This window comes from Gavialis gangeticus, unplaced genomic scaffold (assembly GCF_001723915.1).
Source record: "Gavialis gangeticus isolate Ggan-Ray unplaced genomic scaffold, GavGan_comp1, whole genome shotgun sequence".
Classification (NCBI taxonomy): domain Eukaryota; kingdom Metazoa; phylum Chordata; order Crocodylia; family Gavialidae; genus Gavialis; species Gavialis gangeticus.
In genome coordinates this window covers 41,559,602-41,580,864 of record NW_017728994.1, presented here as the reverse complement: position 1 = coordinate 41,580,864, position 21,263 = coordinate 41,559,602, and the positions used below count along the sequence as shown (strand labels likewise).

Sequence of the window (21,263 nt, the reverse complement as noted above, 5' to 3'; positions counted from 1 at the left end):
CCTTCCCCCCATTTCCACCATACCAGACTTAACCAGCTGGATACAGCTCTTCAAGCTGAAGAGCTGTGTATCAGGCCGATATGCCTCCTTAAAAATCAGCTATCATATTGGCCCCAAAAATCTCTATCGGTGCAACCCTACCTGATAAGTTTTTCTCTTACGTTTTATCCTGCAGTATACTGTCCATTTACTATCATGTATGTGTAGCAAACAGAATGAGCTTTTCATGAGAAGAGTGATGACCAAGTGGTTTTATAATAAAATATTAGTCACTTACTGCAATTCATAGTTTTAATCCTGTGCATCTGAAACGCACACACACTCAAAATCAAGTTTTTATACCAACTTCTAACATTACACACAATAAAAGCTAGCACAACGTTAAGTCAGTGCTTGTTATCAAGATCATACATATACTGTACAAATGCTAGTGTGGGGCATAAGAAACAAGAATTGATGTCCTCTAACTCAGAATCTATTTGAAAATTTGATCCTGAACTTTAACTATATCATGTAATACATTCAGTATCACATGGTTTGTTCAAATCTCTCTTATCTGAAAGAAGTCTGGATGAGAGGACTGAAATAAACTGAACTCAACAGCTGTTTTCCAGCCCGGATGCTTCCTAGACTCAGCACGTGGACTGTCAATGACAGCTATGAAACATGCGACAACTTCTCCAGCTGGCTTCCAGGACAATCAACTTGCTTAGTAGGACATATATATTTCTTTGTCATCACAATTTCTAATCCCTCATATTCAAATAAACAACTAGTGTGAGAATAAAACACCTTGACAACAAGATGTCTGGTGGCAGGATTAGATTAAGAGGCAGCAACAAGGGAAAACTTGCCCTACATTTATTAAAATAAATACGTAAAACATTTTTTCACGTGGCCAAATTGTAATCTAAAGTTACTGTGAATCAGAAGCATTTATGTCACTAATATTAATGTTTCATTAAAGGGTGAAAACAAGTATTTTAATTGAACTACCTTCCCGTAGATTCTGACATACAAGTTCTTCTGTTTGTGATCTATGAACATGTTCATCTCTTTCAGCAAACTGTGCAAAACAAGTAAACAAAGGAAAGGTTTAAATTGTTTTAAAATAAACTGCCAAAATCAGGCATAATTATTTTCTAAACCTACATTTTACAGCAACTATTTGACCCACTATTTGCCACATATTTCATAGTACTTCCTCCTAGCAAATGTGTAATAGATTAGGTACTCACTTTTCCATAAACAATATTCCATATCCAATATTGATAAAGGATACAATAAAATAAAAAGCAGGGTAAGGCAGAAATCATGCCCTTACTACACTACTTGAAATTTATCTATTGAGAAAAAGAATTCAGTGTTTACTAAAGCTCAACCTCAAATGCATTTTTTTCTTAGTTCTATTAGTTTCTAACTATCTTAAATATAAGTAAAAGTATGTTTTGGTGAGTGAATCTTTTATTTTAATGTAGTGTTTAAATTTAAAAAAAACATATTAAACCTGACATCAGTATGTATACATCACTGATTAGAAACAGAGGACTTTACACATGTTGAGGTCCAGCAAGCGATTTTACATAAAGTTCTTATGGCTGATTGTACTCTCATGAAAGGTAACAACCATTTATTAATTCCGCAGGGAACTGATTAAACACTTGAGAGGGGACTCATTTCAGATCAGGTGTTAAGTAATGACACATAAATGTTCCTATACTGTATCTTCCTCTTGCAATTTCAAATGGTAACAGTGTGATTGTAATAATGGAAGAGACCACTGCACTGGGCTCTACTCAATATTAAGCTACTGCACCTAAGAAACTGACCAATTGTCTCAAGCCTCAAATAAGCACTCAGAAGATCCACTGTTTCCAATGCCTTTTCAAAGGTGCACACGTTGAACAAAAATCTCAACACAGATTTAACTTTTATAGTATGGGTATCAGCTTTCTTTCCATGACACAGCAAGTTTTCCTGTCTAGATGGCCTTAAGAGTTGTCTAGTGCAAAATTCAGCACTTGTCCAACTTAATGAAAACCACTGGGAAACTTGATAGGGGGACCTGTCACTTTTTTTCAACCTGCTAAATGGTAATAATACCACTTACTCATCTTTGTGATATGCCTTGATTGTACTTAACAGAGCATGTCTACACATGCATATTATTGCAATGAAATAAACTCCAGTGCCTGTTATGTGTGTACCCAGGACTGCAGCACATTGAGCTAAGCTGGACCAGCCCCAGCTGGCAGGGAGCCTGGGGAGTCATCCTGCCAGCCTGGGGCTGTTCCCCCGGCTCAACATGCTGCAGAAGGGCTGGCTGGGGCATGAGGAAGCTTCAGTGTGGAGCTAGCCAGAGGCAGCCCATGCACTGAAGCACCCTCATGCCCCAGCCAGCCTGGGCAGCATCTGTATGTGTGCTGCTGTGGAGTTTTTTACTCCACAACAGGATAGTATTTGTATTCACTACCTTAGTACTGTATTCACTACTGATAGTACTTGTATTTACTACCTTACTTGCATTTACTACCTATGGTACATTTACAAGTACTAGCCTGCTACCGAGTAAATTAATTTACTCCAGCCTAATAGGTGTCCACATGTAGATGTGTGACATTTACTGCACAGACTGTCTACTGTAGAAAATTCTCCCTATGGAATTTGCTCCCTCTGCTGGACTACCAGACCTCCAATTTTATCATTAACAGAATGATGTAAGGCCCATCTTTTAAGAAGCTGTTTCCATATGGCTCTATACCAAAAATGGTTTTTTTTTAATCACTTATAATTTGGTGTTTGTGCTAATTTGCAATGTCTGCAGATTTCAATGATATAGTAATAAATTAATACAATATAACAAATTTAAACACAAATACAAACTTCAAGGTTTATTTAGGTTTTTTTTTAATACAGGAAAGGAAAAATAGTAGGATAAGAATTGCTGCAAAAAAAGCATACCATATTTAAAACAACCCCTGTTCTTCTGTAGTGTTAATTAGGACAGAAAAATTTCATACTGTACCACAAAAAAAAGATAATGCAGCTGTTCATCTAAACTTATTCTTGTTCCAAAAGTTCTGAAATTACCTGGTAAAGTGGACTGGTATAAGAGCACACCAGTTAGTTAATATTTAAACCTCGTTTAATCTAAAAACGTATCCAATGATTTATAAGTTAATTATACCGATTTCTGTTCTGCTATTTCATCCCTTCCTTTCAGGAACCCTCTAGAAGTTCAGATAAAACCCAGTTTGAGAAACACTGATGGATCTAAATATGGAAAGTGAACCAAATTGTTTATAAGAGTCCCAAGTCTATATTTAGGATAAAATGTGGTCCAAATCATCATAACCTGCTGAAACACAATCATTAGAAAAGCCTCAAATAATATAAGGAAAATTGTATGTTACTAAACTTTTCTAACTGAAGTGTCTTGAAATTAGGTTAAGATTCAAAATATAGAAAATCACTAAGGAGGACAAGAACGCCTTTGAAAAAACAATATATGATTGGGTTAGCAGAGAATTCAAAACATTTCATTAAAATACTTCATCTATACTATACATGATACATTATTGCATCTGATACATGATCAAAGGAGCATTGGTGGTTGTTATACGTAAATAATGAGGACCAAGTTTGCAACAGCTGTTTCACTTTCTGTTAAATTTATTTAGTTTAAAGAAGTCCTTCTTCACAGCAACGTTCTGGTAGTTATACAATGAAAGAAAGAAATAAGCACTTTACAAAACACTTTTCACAGCTAAGCTTATGAACTTAACTTCATCAACCTCCTGGATACTAAAAAACATGCACTAAATATAGACATTGAATGTGTGACACATTCTAACCTGCCTAGCATCTGACTCACCAGGTACCTCTCCACTATTTACCAGCTACACTCATTCCCCTCCCCTCCCCACCTGTGTCTCACCTACTGACCCCTCAACTTACATTTTCACTAACTGGCTTTCTTGTATATATACCAGCCTCTGGCGTCTTTACTATTCATTCCATCCAGGAAGAGTATACACCAACTGCAGGTGCTTCTTCAGCCTGACAAAGGGTATTTATACCTAAAAGCTTGCTAAGAAGAATTTTTCCAACTATTTGAGTTGGCCTAATAAAAGATATCAGATTTACCCAAAGAACTGTGTCTTACTTTGTCCTTAGACTAACATGGCTACAACCTGTACCCATGAAAAAGGAAAAACACTTATTCTACCTAGGTGTTAGGCAGATTAAAAAATATTGAATGAGTTTAGTGAAGATACTTAAATAGTTCATAGATTTCATAGACATTCGAGCTGGAAGGGACCTTGCAAGATAATCAGGTCCAGCCCCCTGCCCAAAGGGGAGGCAGTCAGCAGGGGTCAAATGATCCCAGCAATGTTCACTTTGTTAATGAACATTATCCAAATTATGAGTGGTCAAATGCTAAAAATGATGAGGACAGGATAGTCATCTTAAATTAAGTAAACTGGATTATGAGGTAAACTGAGACTATTCATGTCAACATATTTTAATACTATCAAATGCAAAATTACACATTTAGGGATGAAGAATGCAGAACATAGCTATAGAATAGTGGCCTGTGAAAAAAAATAGTGGTAAAATAAATCCAAACCACAAAAGCCCGCCAAATAACATAAGCTCTCAACACAACACTGGAGATAAAAGGGCTAGCATAATCTTTGGTTGTACAAACAGGGCAGTAGTAAGAGTACAGAAGTGGCTTTAACTTTTCAGCAATTAACAGCAGTCTATTGGCAAGACTGAGACTGAATAATACAACCAGTTCTGCTGCCCAGTTAAAAAAAATGGATGTAAAATTGGAGAAGGTGACTGATAAGAATCACAAAAATGATTAAAATACCACAAAAAATATCTTGCTTTGAGAGTCTTGGGGAACTCAATCTATTTAGCTAATTAAAAAGATTAAACAGATATTATTACCCTGTGTAAGTACTTTGCAAAAACAAACTAGATACTAAAGGTCTCGTCACTCCAGCAGACAAAATAGAAATAAAAACAAGTGGCTGGAAGCTGAAGCCTGACAAATTCAAATTAAAAATAAGGTGAGTATGATTACCTATTAGTATATACTGTATGCATACTGATAGAGAAGTTGTGGATTCTCCATTTCTTTGAGTTGTCGAGCAACTACTAGGTGTATTTCTCAAAAATATGTTTTGGTCAAACTAAAGTTATACAGTTTACTATACAGGGTAACAAGTTGAAATTAAAAAGCCTGTAACATAGAAGTCAGATATGTTTCCCTTAGTCTAATGGTCTCCTCTAGCTTTATATTCTAAAGGCATGTCCAAAAATGCAGGCACGTGCACTTGCAGCAGCTCAAATAGAAGTGGTGCAAATTTGAGCCAGGGCTTTTTGCCTCAGTGCACATGCCCGGACGTGCACTTTGGTGTGGTGCAAGTTGTGCTACTTGGGGCAAAATAACCCTGTCTCCTCCCGGATCTACAGCCAGGGGGAGCTAGAACCTGGGGCCAGCACTTGTAAAAAGTTGCCCTGTTCTGGCCCCATCAGTACAAAAAGCTGCCCTGGCAAGTAACTCAGGGCTACTCACTCTCAGGAGCTTCTGGGGCCCAGCCAATTAGTACCTGGGGACACTACCCCTTGTGCCAGCTAGACCGCTGAAGCAGCCCTGAGAGTTCCCTGCACCCTCTACCCACTGCAGCAGTCTGGCAGTGGGGACTTCTGCCTGGCTGTGACCTGCTGCACACCTGCCAGACCCAGATGGGGACTGCACAGCCAGTAGAGGCATCTGCCCATCTGGGCCAGCTGCCAGTGGGCTGTGGCGGCAGAGTTGGCCTCTGTGCAGCTTGCCCGGCCATCTGGGCAGCTATCGCTCAGATGTTACCAGTGTGGCAGCCCACTTTGAACTGTCAAAGCTCGTCCTCCTGGCCCCAACTGGCCAGAAGGTCAGCCACCTCCAGCTGGGTCCAAGGTGCCAGCTCTGAGCAGGCTCCTCTGCCTGGGTCCTGCCACCTCCCTAGCAGGAATTCTGGTGTTCCCTATTTGAAACCTAGAACATCCCTCATAAAAAAATCCCATAGTCACTCTGTAAAATACCCTGAAATCCATGTTCCTCCACACTTAAAGCAAAAGACCACTATATACAGAGAGAGAGAGTGACAGAGAGACAGTGATCAGTTGGGCAATGTTTTATTGATATATCTACAGTGTTAAAGTAATTTGGAAGGCTACCAGTGTCTCTTATCCTAATAAAATTAATTCTAAATACCTGTGTTTTGCTGTTTGCCTTGCGGGGGGGGGGGGGTTACCATAAAACAATTAGAGCTCCCCCTGACCTCTTCACTAACCAGGACATTGGGACAACTGTCCCTGAAGCCACAGCTCCTGCCCCAAGGTTTCATCCTGTCTGGTAGCTGGGCACAAAGGGTATGTGCTGGGGGGATGTGGTGTTTGCAGAAGGGGGGTGGGAAGAGGGGTGGAAGTGGCTGTGGAGGGATGTGGGGGGCAGTGGGATGTGTGGGTAGGTATGGGTGGATCATGAGGGGGTAGTGGCGGGAAGCTGCTCAGGCGGGGTGGGTCCGCTGCCCCCTGCAGGGTGCAGCCCCTCCCCAGCTCACAGAATGCCCCCCCACAGGGCTACAGCGCCCCCACAACAGAAGCCACATGGCCCCTGCAGGGCCTACCACCTCCCCTGCTGCAAGGCCCATATGCCCCACCCCTGCTTGCTCTCCCAGCCCCCTGAATTGCTGCCCCTCCCACCACCATCCCCTGCTGGCTCCTGCAGCCCCTTCCAATGGCTTTCCCTCCTGGCCCCACCCCCCGCTTGCACCCCCAGACCTCCCGATGGCTGCCCCACCTGGCCCCATCCCCTGCCTACTCCTCCAAACCCCACGATGGCTGCCCAGCCCCAGCCCCCACTTGCACCCCCAGACTGCCGATGGCTGCCCCACCCGGCCCCAGCCTCCCAGCACTTTAAAACAAAAAAGGCCTTCACTCTCCAGCAGTAGCAGTGGCCATCGGGGTCACTAGGGCCTCCTGGCAGAGGCCCCCCATATAGCACAGGGCAGCAGGGACCAGCCCCGGCCACCTGGCACCCACACTGCCACTGTCCCATCGTGCAGGTGCAGTCGGAGTTGGCAGGGCACTGCATGGCTCTGCATGCTGCGAGGCAGCTGGGGCCACTGTGGCTATCACCTAGGGCCTGGCACTGCTCAGCCTGAGTGGCCCCAGCTACCTGACAGTACATGGAGCTGCGTGATGCCCTGCTCACCTCAGCCACACCCATGCGATGGGGCAGTGGCAGTGCAGGAGCCTGGGTCCAGCTCTGTGTGGTTGGTAAGCTGCCAACCCGGCAAGGGCAGGCAGCATGCTTCAGCACCAGGGCGAGGGCCAGCCACAGAGACACTCTGGCTGGCTATCAGAGCATCTCGGGGGAGGACCTCAGCCTCCAGTTGCCTCAGGGATGCTGCGGTCGGGCAGGGCAGAGATCAGGGGAGACTCAGGGTGTAGACAGGGGATTGGGCCAGGTGTTTGTTTCGCCTCGGGGTATTTTTTTGACCCCTGGACATCCTAATTTTGCCCGCACACTGCAAACTTGCAGCACAGGGAACATTTTTTTGTTCCCTCATGTGCCTCTTCAAGTGTCTCAAAGGGCTTTGAGATGCTGCAAGAGGCTCATACGCGTTCGTCTGGATGTCCCCTAAGAGTCTATGAAGAAGAGCAGCAGTCAATTTAATATAACTAAATTAATAACTCACCCTTCCAGCCAAATAGATATTAAAATCAAAGGGATGCTGTCCAAAAATTTAGGCTAAAATTGTTTTTAAGATTATACATTTTAAGTAATTCCAATGAAATGTACATGTTTTTTGAAAGAAAGTTTTGTAATTCAAGTCTAGTGGTACCAAGAAGATGATGAGTCTAAAACTGTACGTTACTGGTAACAAGTTTAGATTTTTAGTACAGGTTCCTTCGCTTTATGCTATACATGTGTTCCTAGAAAACAGTGTGTCCTGTGGGAACGAAGACAGGGACATGACTCGCAACAGGGACAACCTAACCTCACAATGCAAGCCCTGAAGATCAAGCAAACTTACCCATTACAGAAGCACAAGGAAAAGATGAGCCACACCAGGACAGAACAGAACGCCTGCAGTTCACTAGCCAGCTTTATTTCTGGATGAAAGCAGCGCTGGTGGATGATGCCATCACCGAATGCCGCCCAGCCAAAATAAAAGCCAACAGCAAAGGAGAAATGGAGGAGGCATAGCCGGAGGCAAGCAGCAAAGGTGCCCCCCAGGCCAGGTACAGACTGTACTGGATAGCACCCAGGTGCACAAGGACAGGTCCCTTCTGAGGGGTTTGCAACTCATTGAAAAGACAAAGATGGTGTCGAGGGACTTCAAGGGACTTTGGGAGCCACAGACACCGGGCTCATAACGGGATGGGCCAAGGCCTGGTGCCCCCCTTTTTTTTTTTTGTTATTAATCCTTTTTTCTTTGTTGGTAGCCCAGAGGGACCCCAACAAAGGTCAGGGCCCTGGGCAGCACTCACAGATTAAGAATGATAAAGGCATGTGCTACAAGCTGCAGCAACATTAAGAAAGGCACTAAAGAACATCAGGGACAGCCTAGCACCCCGAAGAGGCCCATAGCTGGGTAAAGACACCAAAGGCTCTGCAGGCAAGGAAAAGTACAAGAATCAATACCAGGGCGTGCACCAGCAGGTCATCAAGCAATCATCCTGTAGGCTGGCGCATGGCTGGGGTGTAGGGGAGGTGGAGCCCCAAGAATACCTGCTAGGGAGTGTGACTGCCCCACAGGGAACCACAGGAGGGAGCCCCACCACTGAAAGAAGATCAAAGTTGTGGCAGGCAAGTTTTGGGGTTTCCCTCGGGGAGAACGTGATTCCCTGCTGAGATCGCAGAACCAAACATCACACACAATCCCAGGCACATGCTCCAAGATGGCTAGAAAGAGCCTTCTCAAGACCAGGCAAGCACACCTCACATAACTCGAAATTGCATAAGGAGAACCCACTTTACAATGTAACAAATATGGATATGTTTCAAGACCTTGACTGTACTGACCCCCAGACCCATTTCTACCACTTTTACAAGACAATTTTGGTACTCACCAACAGCAGACAGTACATACAAGCACAGGGTAGTGGTGAATGTTACCATAATGGGGATGACAACTGCAGAAACACATGGCACAGACAACGAGCAAGGAGCACAGTCCACACAGGAGACTATATTTTGATGCAAATCACTCCCATAATGCACTGCAAAAAGCAGCTGACTGAGGGCTTCCACCACACCGATCACATAAAAGTGAATTTACCTCACAGATGACAAATTTCTGGTATAAAAAGGGTCATTGTATAAGAGGGAATTTGCACTTATAAAACCCGCATAAAGTGAGGGAAATCTGTACTTTCATTTTTAATAGCATATAATATAATTAAGATAGCCAAAAATTCTCTTTCAGACTAGCTTAAGCAAACTCTTAAAAGAAAACATTGACAACAGAGTGCCTTTGGAATACTTGGGCATATAGCTTTGTTAGAAAGTAGTAAATATTACCATGGAGGTAAATAAACTGCTTGAAAATGATATTTTCAGTCAATTTAAGCTTGGTTACCTTCCTGGTAAGGAGGTGATCTGGGGAAAATGAAGCAAGATAATACTGCCAGAATAAGATATGCTATTTTTATTAGATAAAAGTATTCTGAAAGATAGTTGTAACACTATGCAATAGATGGTTGGCACAACCACAGTACAAATCTAAAAGACTTCCTAACATTATATATTAGAATTAATGTATCAAAATACTTGAAGTCTAGAACATAAAGTATTTTCAATAAATACTTGTCCTAATAAAGTATTAGTATGGTACAGAATACTTTTAAAATATAATTAATAAAGCACCTTTTTCATAGCACTTTTCCTTCTCATAGATATCTTCTTCAGAATTCTCTCTTTAGCTGTGTCCTTCTGAATAATTAAAAAGTGTCATTTTAAGTAAATGTATATCCTCATGATATTGTATAGAATACTTATCTTTTGAATAAAATCTCATAATAAAAAAACTAATCAATTCACCAAATGGCTTTTCACATTGCCAGGGCACAAAAAACTCAAAATCAACCACTGCTGTTTTGCTGCGGGGAGTGGGGGTGGGTTGTGGTAGAGGGCCAGATTAGCTTGTTTTTACTTAGCTGACACTGACAGTTAATACCTTTCTTGCTAATACTGATGTTCAAATTTAACGTGGCAGCCTTTGGGTGTTACCTTTGACATATGGCTGCTGCATGCAGACTGTCAATTACACATACGCACTTTCCTCCCTTGGTTTCTATTACCTGAGAAAAAGTGTTACTGAAGTTTTTATAACCTGCACTAGCATGCTGAGAGACTGGAAAACAGCAATTTATTTGCCTGTTTCTTTGGCCTCTTGTATACCAGCCCAAACATGCCACCCTTATTCTTTTACAGGACCTAAGGATTATTTGACATAAAATCTTTTTAATTTACTGAAATCCGTAGTAATTTTTCTTTCCAACTCGTTTTCGTTACTTCGAAAATGTTTGAATTGATCACATTCAACAAACTGGTACCTGGTGAGGAGCCATTATGGAATATGTCCTTCTTCTCTCCCCTGCCTTTCTGCCTTTCAGCAGGAAGTTATTTTAACCTTCTGCCATATAAAGAAGATGGATCACAGACTGCTATAATTTTCATAATTTATCATTAAAAGTTTTTTTCTGAAAGTCTGGTCCAAAGTGAAACCTAGACCAACACTTGATACCTAATTGTAGAAAACCCAAATTCAACTCCTCCTCACAAGCAAAACACTGGGAGAGATGCCAAAAACCCAGTATCACTCTTGAAAAACAGAAATGCTTTAGTTTACATGACTCCACAGCAATCCTTCTAACCAATTAAATGTTGCAATGCCCACATATATAGGGGCACATGTCTACTCATATAGCTAAATATGTTGTAAGAAAGGCATTTTACCAAATGCATCCAAACACCAGTTCAATATCTTCTGAACTGAAGTATGTGGGTGTAAGCAACTCAGAATCTCCCTTTTCTTTTCATCTTTATTGAACATGATATTCTACAGTGTAATGAACTACATTGTGCTAATGCTGCTTTCTATGCAAGTTCCATTGATAAACTACCTCTTGCTGAGACGCAATGGAATAAATTGTCCTGATTTTCTCAGAATGTTTTCCATAAATATGATTAGGTAAAGTATGCAGGTAAATATGCAAAATGTGGTGTACGAACACATTTTACGTGTTATTGGTTAACAGGAGGATACCACTGCCCTGTTACAAATCATATTTCTGTATTGCACAGAGATGTATACTGAAAATTAATTTCCCTGCATGAACATGGTATGCCTTTACTTAGCACTAACCTTCCTCATTTGGAAATGTTGCAATCATTCAACCTTGAATGACAATTACTTTTAATAGCCTCAAGATACTACTGAATGTACTAATAATGTCCTTGTTGGCAGCCAAAATCTTAATTCCAAGTACTAAACTCTGGCTGTTTAATAATTTCCCACTCCCAGTGCTGCTAGCTAGCACTACAATATTTTAAACATTCTGCATACACAATCTGCAGAAGAAAGAAAGGAAAAAGAAAGAAAAATGTAGATCTGTGGGTTTCCATATAGGTCTATGATCTATTCTATGATTAACATCACCTTGCAGCTTAAAATGTAAACATGAGTCATGTCCATCTTATCTGCAAAGAAATATAAAATTAATTTTAAAGTAACTTCCCTGAATTCCTTCTTCTGATGACAGTTCTCGTTTCTGGTCAGGATCCATTTATTCTGAAGTGTTACAAATGACTAGAAAGAGACCATGATATGTCATGTCACAGAATGTTTGACATCAATACTATCAACTACTAGTTACACCTCTCAAAATTAAACTATTCAACTTTTGTTCAGTTCATTTGAAGGAAAGAAACACTTAACCTGATTGCAAAAAACCCAACAAGCTTACACTTCAAAAATGTCAACCAATGGAAAAAGTTTTTTCATGACTGCTTTTCCTCTGAATATGTATTTCTATCTCTGCAATTTTAAGAGTTTAGAACGTCTCTTCTCAGCTGTTTAAAACAATGTTCACTGAGAAATGTGACTACATTTACTAATTTGACTCTTTTTGAAATGTAGCTGTACCTCAGGATTAGAAACGATTGCTGCTTTCCTAGTGCTAGATGCATTTGAAGACTCGTAAAATTCCAGCTCTGAGCTCTGTAATTTAGAAGCAGACATCTTAGGATATAAAGTGCTTCTACTTTAATAGTTTGTATTTGTGACATGGGAAAGGTCTCTGTATTTATTAATGAATGGATACAACGATCTAGTCAACTAAAGAAGAAAAAAAACACACCCCTCTATCCCAAAGAGAAGGGATACACACGGCAGTCCTCCGTCTGCGCTTGCCCTTACACCTTCAAGGGGTACAAACCAAGCTGCCCGGGCTCTGAAACCAGGGCTGGGGTTCTGCCCGCAAAGCACAAGGGCCCGCCCTGCGCTGATCTTCTCCACAGGATGAGGCAGTGGTCGCCTGCTAGTCACGGCTCCACAGCTGATTCTTCAAGAGCCAGACGAGCCAGTCTCGGGCGAGCCCGGATCAACGCGGAGCCAGGCTGGTAACGAGGGTCACGCCTGAAACACGCCCAGACACAGGACGTTATAAACCCCTCCCCCAACCGCTACCCACGCGCCCGCAGAGGGCAGGGAAGGGAGACAAGCAAACCCCTCCCCCCCAACCGAGCAGGCGCACTGCGACCTCCGCGCTCATTGGCCAGCTTGTCTCTACGCGTGGCTTTACGTCACGCGTCGCGAGCCCCTGAGCATACGCGCTGGGCGCTTCTTAGCTGCGCCTGCGCGGTGCGCGGAGCAGGCGCAGTGGAGGTGCCGTTCGGGAAGGTTCGGCGGCGGCGTCTTCCTCGCAACCGCTTTCCTTCGCCCGGAGAAGCCGCTCAGGGTACGGGCCTCCCCCTCCCGGCCCGGAGCCCCGCCCGTCGCCTCGGCCTGTCCCCGCGGGACCTGCCTCTCGGGCTACCGGGGCCGGGCACGGGGTGTCGCGCCTGCCCGTGCACGGGGACGCGGCCTTCCCTCCCCTGACGGGGGCTGCTCTCGCCTCCGCGGGAGGCCGGGCCCTGCCCCAGGCCGCGGGAGGATCTCGGCGGATCTTCCCCGCCCCCGCCTGGAGGCTGGGGTGCGCGGGCGAGGCTGCTTCTCTCCCCCTGTTCCAGTGCAGCAGAGGGACAATGGGGACGGCCTGTCCCAGGCTGTACTGCGCTGCTCGCGCGTGGGGCCAGCCCCGCGCCGGTGAGAGAGAAGCGTGAGCTGGGTAGGGTGTTAACCGCGCGGTTCTCTCTCCTTTGCTGCAGTGCCCACTTTCACCGCTGCCTCCTGCTCTTGCTGCTCCCGCTTTCAGCATGGTAAAGAAGAACACTATCCCCGACGGGTAAGTATCCCTCACGCTGAGACAGGCAGGAGCGGGCGCAGCCCTGCCAGCAGGGAGGGGGCGCAGGCTGCCCCTCACTCTTTCACCACAGCCTCTTCTGTGCCAGCCCCACCCTGGTAAGGTAGGTATTGGCACCAAGGCAGGAAGGACATAGCCCGTCATCCCCCAGGTGAGTATTATATCCCCAACTTGTCTATGAATACTTCTTCATCAAACCACACCTAGCTCCTTCCTAAACTGCAAACTTCTACCGGTCTTGAGGGATGGGACAGTTGTCCCCCTCTTCCCCCTTCTCACACACTTACCCTGCCCTGAGAGCTTGGGAGAAGTTGAAGGCAGCTGTTTGCATGTGGGGAATGCAACAGATCTCTTTTTCTTTACAGGTACAAGTGGTAAAGTGCAGAAGCACATATTTTATCCCATGTGTATCACTCAAGGGAGCTTAAACATTTATGGGCAGTAAGTGCTAAGAGGCAGAGTTCTGCCTTTGTCCTGTTGACCTGGCTGTACTACTGGTGGGACCCATGGGGTATACTTCAAACTAAAATAAGAGGGGGAAGTTGCTCGCTTGTTTGTTTTTTTAATAAAGTATAGCCCTTGTTTCTGACAATCTGCCAGCACCAACTACCTGGTTGGTTACATGCCCACTTAAGAACTAGTAGCTGTGAAGTTGCCACTAAAATCTATGCTGCTTACCTAAAGATCTCCAGTTGTTTTACAGAGGTGGTACTATACTTATACTAAAGTACCGGTTAAATAAGATCACGGAGCAAATGAGGAACAAGATCAAAAAAGGAGCTTGGGAATCTTGATCCCTGATTGCTGCTAAAAACATACTGTATTATGAAACTAGTCAAGGGGAAATAAATAAACTTGGAAATTTATTTTTAATGGCCTCAAAGAATTTTTATTGAGTTCTGTCATAGCTTGCTGTGGTTGGGGAATTAAAATATTACTTTACCATAGTAGCTATTTAAGGAGCTGTAACTTGCTTGTTTTCTCTATCAAACACTTTAAGTTGATTTAAAACTCCTGTCTTCTTTAAAGCAGTTTTGGTTTGTCTAACAGGAATGCAGAAAACTTGAAAAATAAGCATTTTTCTTGCTTAAATTAGTTTATTTAAAACAGAATGTGTTTCAACTCCTCAGGCTTTATTAATTTTTAATCTCTCTTCGTCATATGAATTCCATTTATTTGTCTGACAGGTACATGTAACAGGGTATGAGTTGACTTAAAATTACATGTGTTTTTTGGAAGGTGACCCAAAAGTTAAAGAAAAAGGTGGGCGGGAAGGATGGTGGCTTTTGATCTGCCAACACCACAATTCAGGTACCTTTATATTTTCAGTACTTTTAGCAGAATCATTAACTTGTAAGGCAGTGTGCAAGGAATGCAGCTCCTTGAACACTTAAGACTTTAGCAGTGGAGCTGGAGAAACCAAATGAGAAAGGGAGTCCTATATAATTATTTCAAAACAGTAGCAATCAAAGTTTTGTCCTTGTGTACCAGATTCGGCCCCTTGCAGCTTTGGCTGGCTTCTACACACTGGGATCGGGCCTCACCTGCTGCAGCTTGCAAAGCCATGCTGTCTGGCCTGTGAAGCTCCTTAGAGGTCCAGAAATTTGACAGCAGGGGAGTAGTGTCATGCTCCTCTGCCATCAAATAGTCAGACCTGTGGGGAGTCCTTTGGGCCAGATAAGTCCAGTCCCTGGTACTGTGTTAACCTACAGGGCAAGGGTTGAACCACCCGTGTTTTAAAATATATCTTTATATCCTCATATCTTCAATGTTGTGCACGTTGACACCGAGAATGTACCAGCTAGTACAAATTATTGGGATTACATTTTTGGTAAGAGATTGCTTGAATGAAAATTAAATGTGTTAATTAAATTGCAGCCAGTCTTCTAGGCAGGTATCTCAGCAACATTCAGTGTTCACTTTCTTCTGGTAGGTTGTGATCACTGTGTTTGAAATGAGGGAGATTTTGAGCAGATCCCAAATTATCTAATTCTACAACAGAGTGATCCATTTTTAAGCTTACTTTTAAAAGTTAAAAGGAGCTATAGATAATACAGCTGACCCTGAATGCATGTCAGATTTGGTTTGCTCCCATTCTGTGTCGTATGTTCTTTATAAATCTGCTTTTCTTCCCACTTATAAAAGGAATAGTGAAACTTTAGGGTTTGCCTGTATGCAGAAGTTCTACTGGTATAATTATACAGGCCTAATTAACACAGTTGGTCCCCCATATTCCTTGTACCATTACCTTGTACCATTATTGCTTAGTCCCAAAAAAAGAAATGTTATATGGTACATCATAAATATATTTGTACCATATAACATTTCTTTTTTTGGGACTAAGCAATAATGGTACAAGGTAATGTATGCAAGTATAACTACATCTATGACAGTCTGACTTTTGGATTGATGAACTTGGTAGTATTCTTTTAAGCAAATACAGCATTTGTGCACCTTGAATTATGTATCTTTTGGTGGTGAAATGGTTTTAAACAACCATGTTACATAATATTTTTCAATCAGTGTTTTGCAACAGAAAAATAAACCAGTAGAGGGGGTTCAAGGTATCTTGACAAGCTACAACTGGAGCTGCTGTAATGCTAACCATTATATAATTTTGCTTGTTTTGTGCAACAGTATCCACAGTTGAAATTGGTGAACATCATCTCGAGTGAAGTCTAACTCTCAGAAATTTCTGTAGAAATAACAATTTCTTATTTGGCTGATTTGATTCCCGTGTTTATTGGGGGTTATTGATATTGCCTAAAAAGACAGGAATGTATTTTTTTTTTCATGTGTATGTACTGATAAATTCACCAAAGAGGGAGTGAATTAAGTTGCTCATACTTGCATATTGAGCAGAATTGTTTATACAATTCTAAATGGCAATGCATATGAAAGTTTATTAAAGGAAATTGGACTGCATGTCGCCCATAACTTTACATTCATGAGGCTGCACAAATTTAACTGATTATATAATTGGACCTGTGAAACGCTTGCTTGCAAAGCTAAATGGAAAGGTTACAGTTTGGATTCAGATCTTTCTTTTTTTTACAAGGAAAAAAATACCAGTTTTTTGCAAGTAAGCTGAGAATATGTATTTGAGGTGAATGAGGCAAATTCCTGACCTTGTAAAACCTCTTAAGGCCTCATCTTAAAGCAGAGTCACATTTTAAAAAATACTAAGGAAAATAGAAGATAGTTCATTGTATGAACGTGTGGGGAATTGATGATGTCCTATTTCTGTACAGTGCTTAGGCTTAGATCATACACTACAGTACACAAGTATGAAGCCACATATTATTCTATCCTATGGAGAATAAACAGAGGGAATTCCTCTCCATTGTTGTTGAGTTTTGCAGCCTTTCAGCTGCAGTAACCTTTCCAGCTCCTGTGTGCCTATTCTACAGGGGTTGGAGAGAAGAGCAAGTGGCAAGATTCCATCTAGCTGCAGGTCCCTAAGTAACTATGCCCTTTTTTTTTCATCTCCTGTTTTACATGTATTGGAATATTTGCCCCCCTCCCCCTGTTTCTGAGCAATTAGTTAGTTATTTGATACAGCTTTTTAATGTACTGTCATTCCCCCCCCCATTAGTTATACAGTCTTATCTTTTATTATAAGGTAAGCATAGAACTGTAGTAACTACTCTTTAATTATGGATATTTATAAAGGAACTTATTATTTGTCTTTTGTAGAATTGGGAATTAAGTTTTAGCTGTAAACATGTGCTCCATTACGATTATTTCACTTTTCCCATTGTGTCTTTTGAGAAATAGACTAATGGTCTTCACTAGCTTTCCACTCTTGGTTTAAATACCTTTCCTAACAGATTAATGCTACCATTTACATTTCTTGGATGATTCTGGTGAGCTGTCACTGCACTTCTACGGGAAAAAAAAAATCTTGGTCCCTTAAAAATACACAAGAATAATGCTATTAGAAATTGAAGAGTTCCATTTATGTGTGGAACAGTAGAGGAAATACCAGTATCTTCATTTTGCTGCTACTATGTTCTGTTTAATTTTGGTTGTGTACCACTTATGTGGAAGACACATGCTGAGGCTCTATGATTGTTCAGACTTCGGCACCTCTGTCCAAACTATTGATGTCATCATCAGTTCCCTGGGATTTTGTGGGACAATGGTACACTTCACAAAAGCCAGCAAATATCAGTTGTGACTAGTTGCAAACAACTTTGGACATGTCTCGTGACCATTGTTTCTTCCATGCATTATTAATGCTACTGAGAGCTGTCAAGTACAAGGCAAGACAGTATATCCTTTCAAAGCTGCTTGTGATGCTGAGAAATCCAGTTATATAATTATTTTACCAAACATCTACTTATTCTGATAACCTTGGTAAAGGTGGGCAAGCTAGATCTTTTGCTTGAATTGTTTAAGTTGAATAACTATTTTGCAAAGCTGCCATAGGAGAAATGTATGTATGTTAATGTTGACTGCATGAAATATACAAAATTGTATATAATAGTTACAGCAGTTAACCTGACAGTGAAAACATAGCTATGCATACATTTTTTCTGTAATCTGTTGTTCTAAAATAATTTTAATGTTCCTGTTATAAAGGTACAACTGCACTTTTCACAGGAACTGATTAAACAGTAGGATTTCCTATATAAACCACTGAATTTCACTGGATAACAATTCTTCCTAATACTTGGTGAGCTGTCATATGAGTTAAGATTGATCACTTATATGGGTGAAAATACCTGCTGCCATTTATTGTGATACTAAGATTTACTGTTTGGTGTTATTGTTATATGCAGTTCTGCTTAACCTATATTTTATGGCGACTCCGTATGGATGGCACTTACTATATTTTCTCTCATACTGTATTTTCCTAGAATAAGAAACACACCTTGTTTTTTGAAAGCAGAATAAATCCATCCAAAATCAATGTATTTCCAAAATTTTGCAAACCTATCCAAAATTTATTATTGGGTTGGGGGGGAGAGGTAGGGAAATGATCTAGCCTTGTAATAACTGAATAGCAGCAGCTAGGGAGCTGAACCCACTCCATTTTTCTGCTCCATGCGGATTGCGTGCAGAGCAACATTTGCTTTTGTCCTTCAGAAACTTAAATGGTAGGAACTGCTGTTATTGTATTTCCTCACTTACAACATGCCCCATTTCCAAAACCTAGGAAATCAGGGTGCATGTTATATGTGGGAAACTAAGCTAGGTAGTAGTTATAAGGCTACTCAGTTTTTGTTAATACGATGGGGGTAAGTTAAACCTGCTAGTCAAATCTGACATCTGCTTATTAAGGCTTGTCTGTGGGACTCTTTTTTAACATACTTGTTCAGATGAATTCTTTATCAGATGTCTGTGCTTAACTGCTAATGTTTCAGGGTCAGTTATAAACTTTTCATGGACACCTTTCTGATTTAGGGTAAGCTCATCTTCAATCATCTTTTAAAATGTCTTCCTCAGAAACATACATCCCTGCCCTGCTGCACTATGTCTTTCTGTTGCCTTGAGTTCTCCTAGTACTTCAAGCTGTGCTGCTCTGCACTGCAGTGCCCCACTGCTTAGGGTGAGGAGAGGGGAGTCGGGGAGACGGAGCCCCGAGCCAGAGCAACGGGGCAAGCAGAGGCAGGTAGCCTAGAGGTTGTAATTTAGCCCCTTGTAAACTGTCAGTTGGATAGCCCTGAGCTAGAGTATCGTAATGAAAATACAGTTACAACTCTGTAACTTTTTTGGCAACTATTTTCAGGCCTAAATAACTTCATGAAAAACATACATAGCCTTCGTTTTTCCTTCTTGTTCTCATGCCGAAAGCAACTTGCTTTTTCCTTAGAAAAGTGGGTAAAATTATTGATGTTTTAAAGTGGTTGAATGAATTTAGGGAGAGAGTGCTTCCATACTATGGGAAGAAGAGGGGTTGGGTTGAAAGGGAATTGAAGATTTCAGACATTTTATTTACAGAAAGTAAAATCTTGATAGTCATGAAATATTCACACGTTTGAAAAATTAGAAAAATAAAGATCTAATTGAAAATGTATTGTGTTTGTGTGCTTGCTGTTTGTCACCATTTATTTAACTGTCTTCTTGGCTGCTTTCCTGTTAAAACAATAAACTTAACTTGTGGCTTTGGACACTCTGGAATCGAGGAAATTTGAATCTGTGTCAAGACCCTGAAGATATCAAAGTTACATGGCCATTCTGATGTAAAAGTAGGCCTTGGCTACCAGTCCTGTCAACCCTTTCAAAATGCCAAATGTGTTACTTAACGTTGAAAAGTCTAATTTACTTTGAGGCTGTGTAGCAATATATTTCAGACTTGGATGTTCAGCTATTTGCTGGTTAGATGCACCTCCATTAACACTCTTTCCTGAATATAATTTACTCACCTGGGTTTTCCTCCTACATCCTGAGCATTTCTTAGGAGGGGTTCAAATATTGCTATGATATATTGGTCGATCCTTGGTTCACTTTTTTTCATCTGCTTCCATGTGACTTCAGTCAGTTCTATGGATTCAGCTGTTACTTCTATACTGTTGATTCCTAGATCTAGTTCTGCACCCCCAACCTCTCACTATTACTGTATTCCAAGTATTGCTGCCTTTTTCTGATAACTTTATGGGTAACAAGTTATCAGAAGGATAACTTTTCTGTCCAAAGTGATTTTTTGGATTGTTGGCAGTTATTTAAGGATTCACTTGTAACAATTATTTTCTTCTTTTTAAAAAACAATCTAAACCTTTTAACCTTAATGCCATCTTCACTCTCTGACTTGCTTGTATCTTAGTTTAAATGTCCTCTTGCATAATTTCCTCTTTATTCCGTATCGGTATCTTTTGGCCTTCCACAATTTGCATCTTGCCTTTCTCTACATCTATCCAAAATTACCATTAAAATAATTGTCCTGTTCCTTCACTGGTTCTTTCTTACATTCTAGAACAAATACAAGATTATTCTCTTCAAAACTCGGCATTGCCCTGTTTTTGTTTCAGCCTAACCCTCTCTTGTCTTCCCTGTTTTTTCTTTTGCTTCTGTATCATTTTGCCAGACACTATATTATTAAAAGTAGTCTGCAGTCCGTGCTCCTTATTTCTTTTGATGTATAGAGCCTCAAATGGTATTAAAGTTGGTTTTTCTCTTATTTTCTACTGTGGAAGCATTGGGAATATTAAAATTTCTAATAGTTTTGCTTACTGTTTTCTTGGAAAAGAAACTGGCTTGTTCTTTTCAAGTAAAGGTTCAGAAATTTCACGAAGTGAGTTTTTGCCAAATTTTCATCTTCTGTATTTGAATTATATCGGTGTTCAAAAGAAGACAAGATCTGAAAATTTGGTTAAAACACTTCTTACCTCTCTTAGTAAGCCTAGGCTCGGATATCAATCTTCGTATTTCTTTGTACTTTCAGGCAGAAGAGGGATTATGCAAGATAATTTCTAATGCAAATTTAAACCTCCAAACACTTTTATACATTAGAAACTATATTTTGTGGTGATTGGGTGGGGGAAGGAGATATCTGAATTTTGCATAGTCTTCTCAGCTTGCATTTAATGCCAAAGATGCCTCGGGCTAAGTATCAACCTCACTTGTTTGAAAGAAATTGGTATCTACTAGCGTTATATTTAAGAAAAGTTTAAGAGGAAGGAATTCTGTTGCTTTATCTCATGCATTTGATAGTGTAGGTTGTTGAAAACATAGGAAGAGCTGTTTGGTTTGGAGTGTCTAATTTGTGGTACAGGCTGCACAAGTAGCAC

The 21,263-nt window shown here is 41.3% G+C and overlaps 1 protein-coding gene and 1 long non-coding RNA gene across 2 annotated transcripts in view; both read left to right on the top strand.

The window, feature by feature from the left end:
* Window positions 1-12,907: 12,907 nt before the first annotated feature.
* The window catches only part of LOC109287510, a 55,093-nt gene continuing 46,737 nt past the window's right edge, over window positions 12,908-21,263 (top strand). Inside the window, exons 1-2 of the mRNA XM_019502649.1 lie at window positions 12,908-13,026; window positions 13,436-13,512. Of these exons, the coding sequence (XP_019358194.1) occupies window positions 13,484-13,512 (29 nt within the window). The 5' untranslated portion in view covers window positions 12,908-13,026; window positions 13,436-13,483. The remainder of the gene's footprint in view (window positions 13,027-13,435; window positions 13,513-21,263) is intronic.
* LOC109287511 overlaps window positions 16,041-21,263 on the top strand; it is a 15,292-nt gene continuing 10,069 nt past the window's right edge. Inside the window, exons 1-2 of the long non-coding RNA XR_002094880.1 lie at window positions 16,041-16,052; window positions 19,142-19,147. This is a non-coding gene — a long non-coding RNA (uncharacterized LOC109287511). The remainder of the gene's footprint in view (window positions 16,053-19,141; window positions 19,148-21,263) is intronic.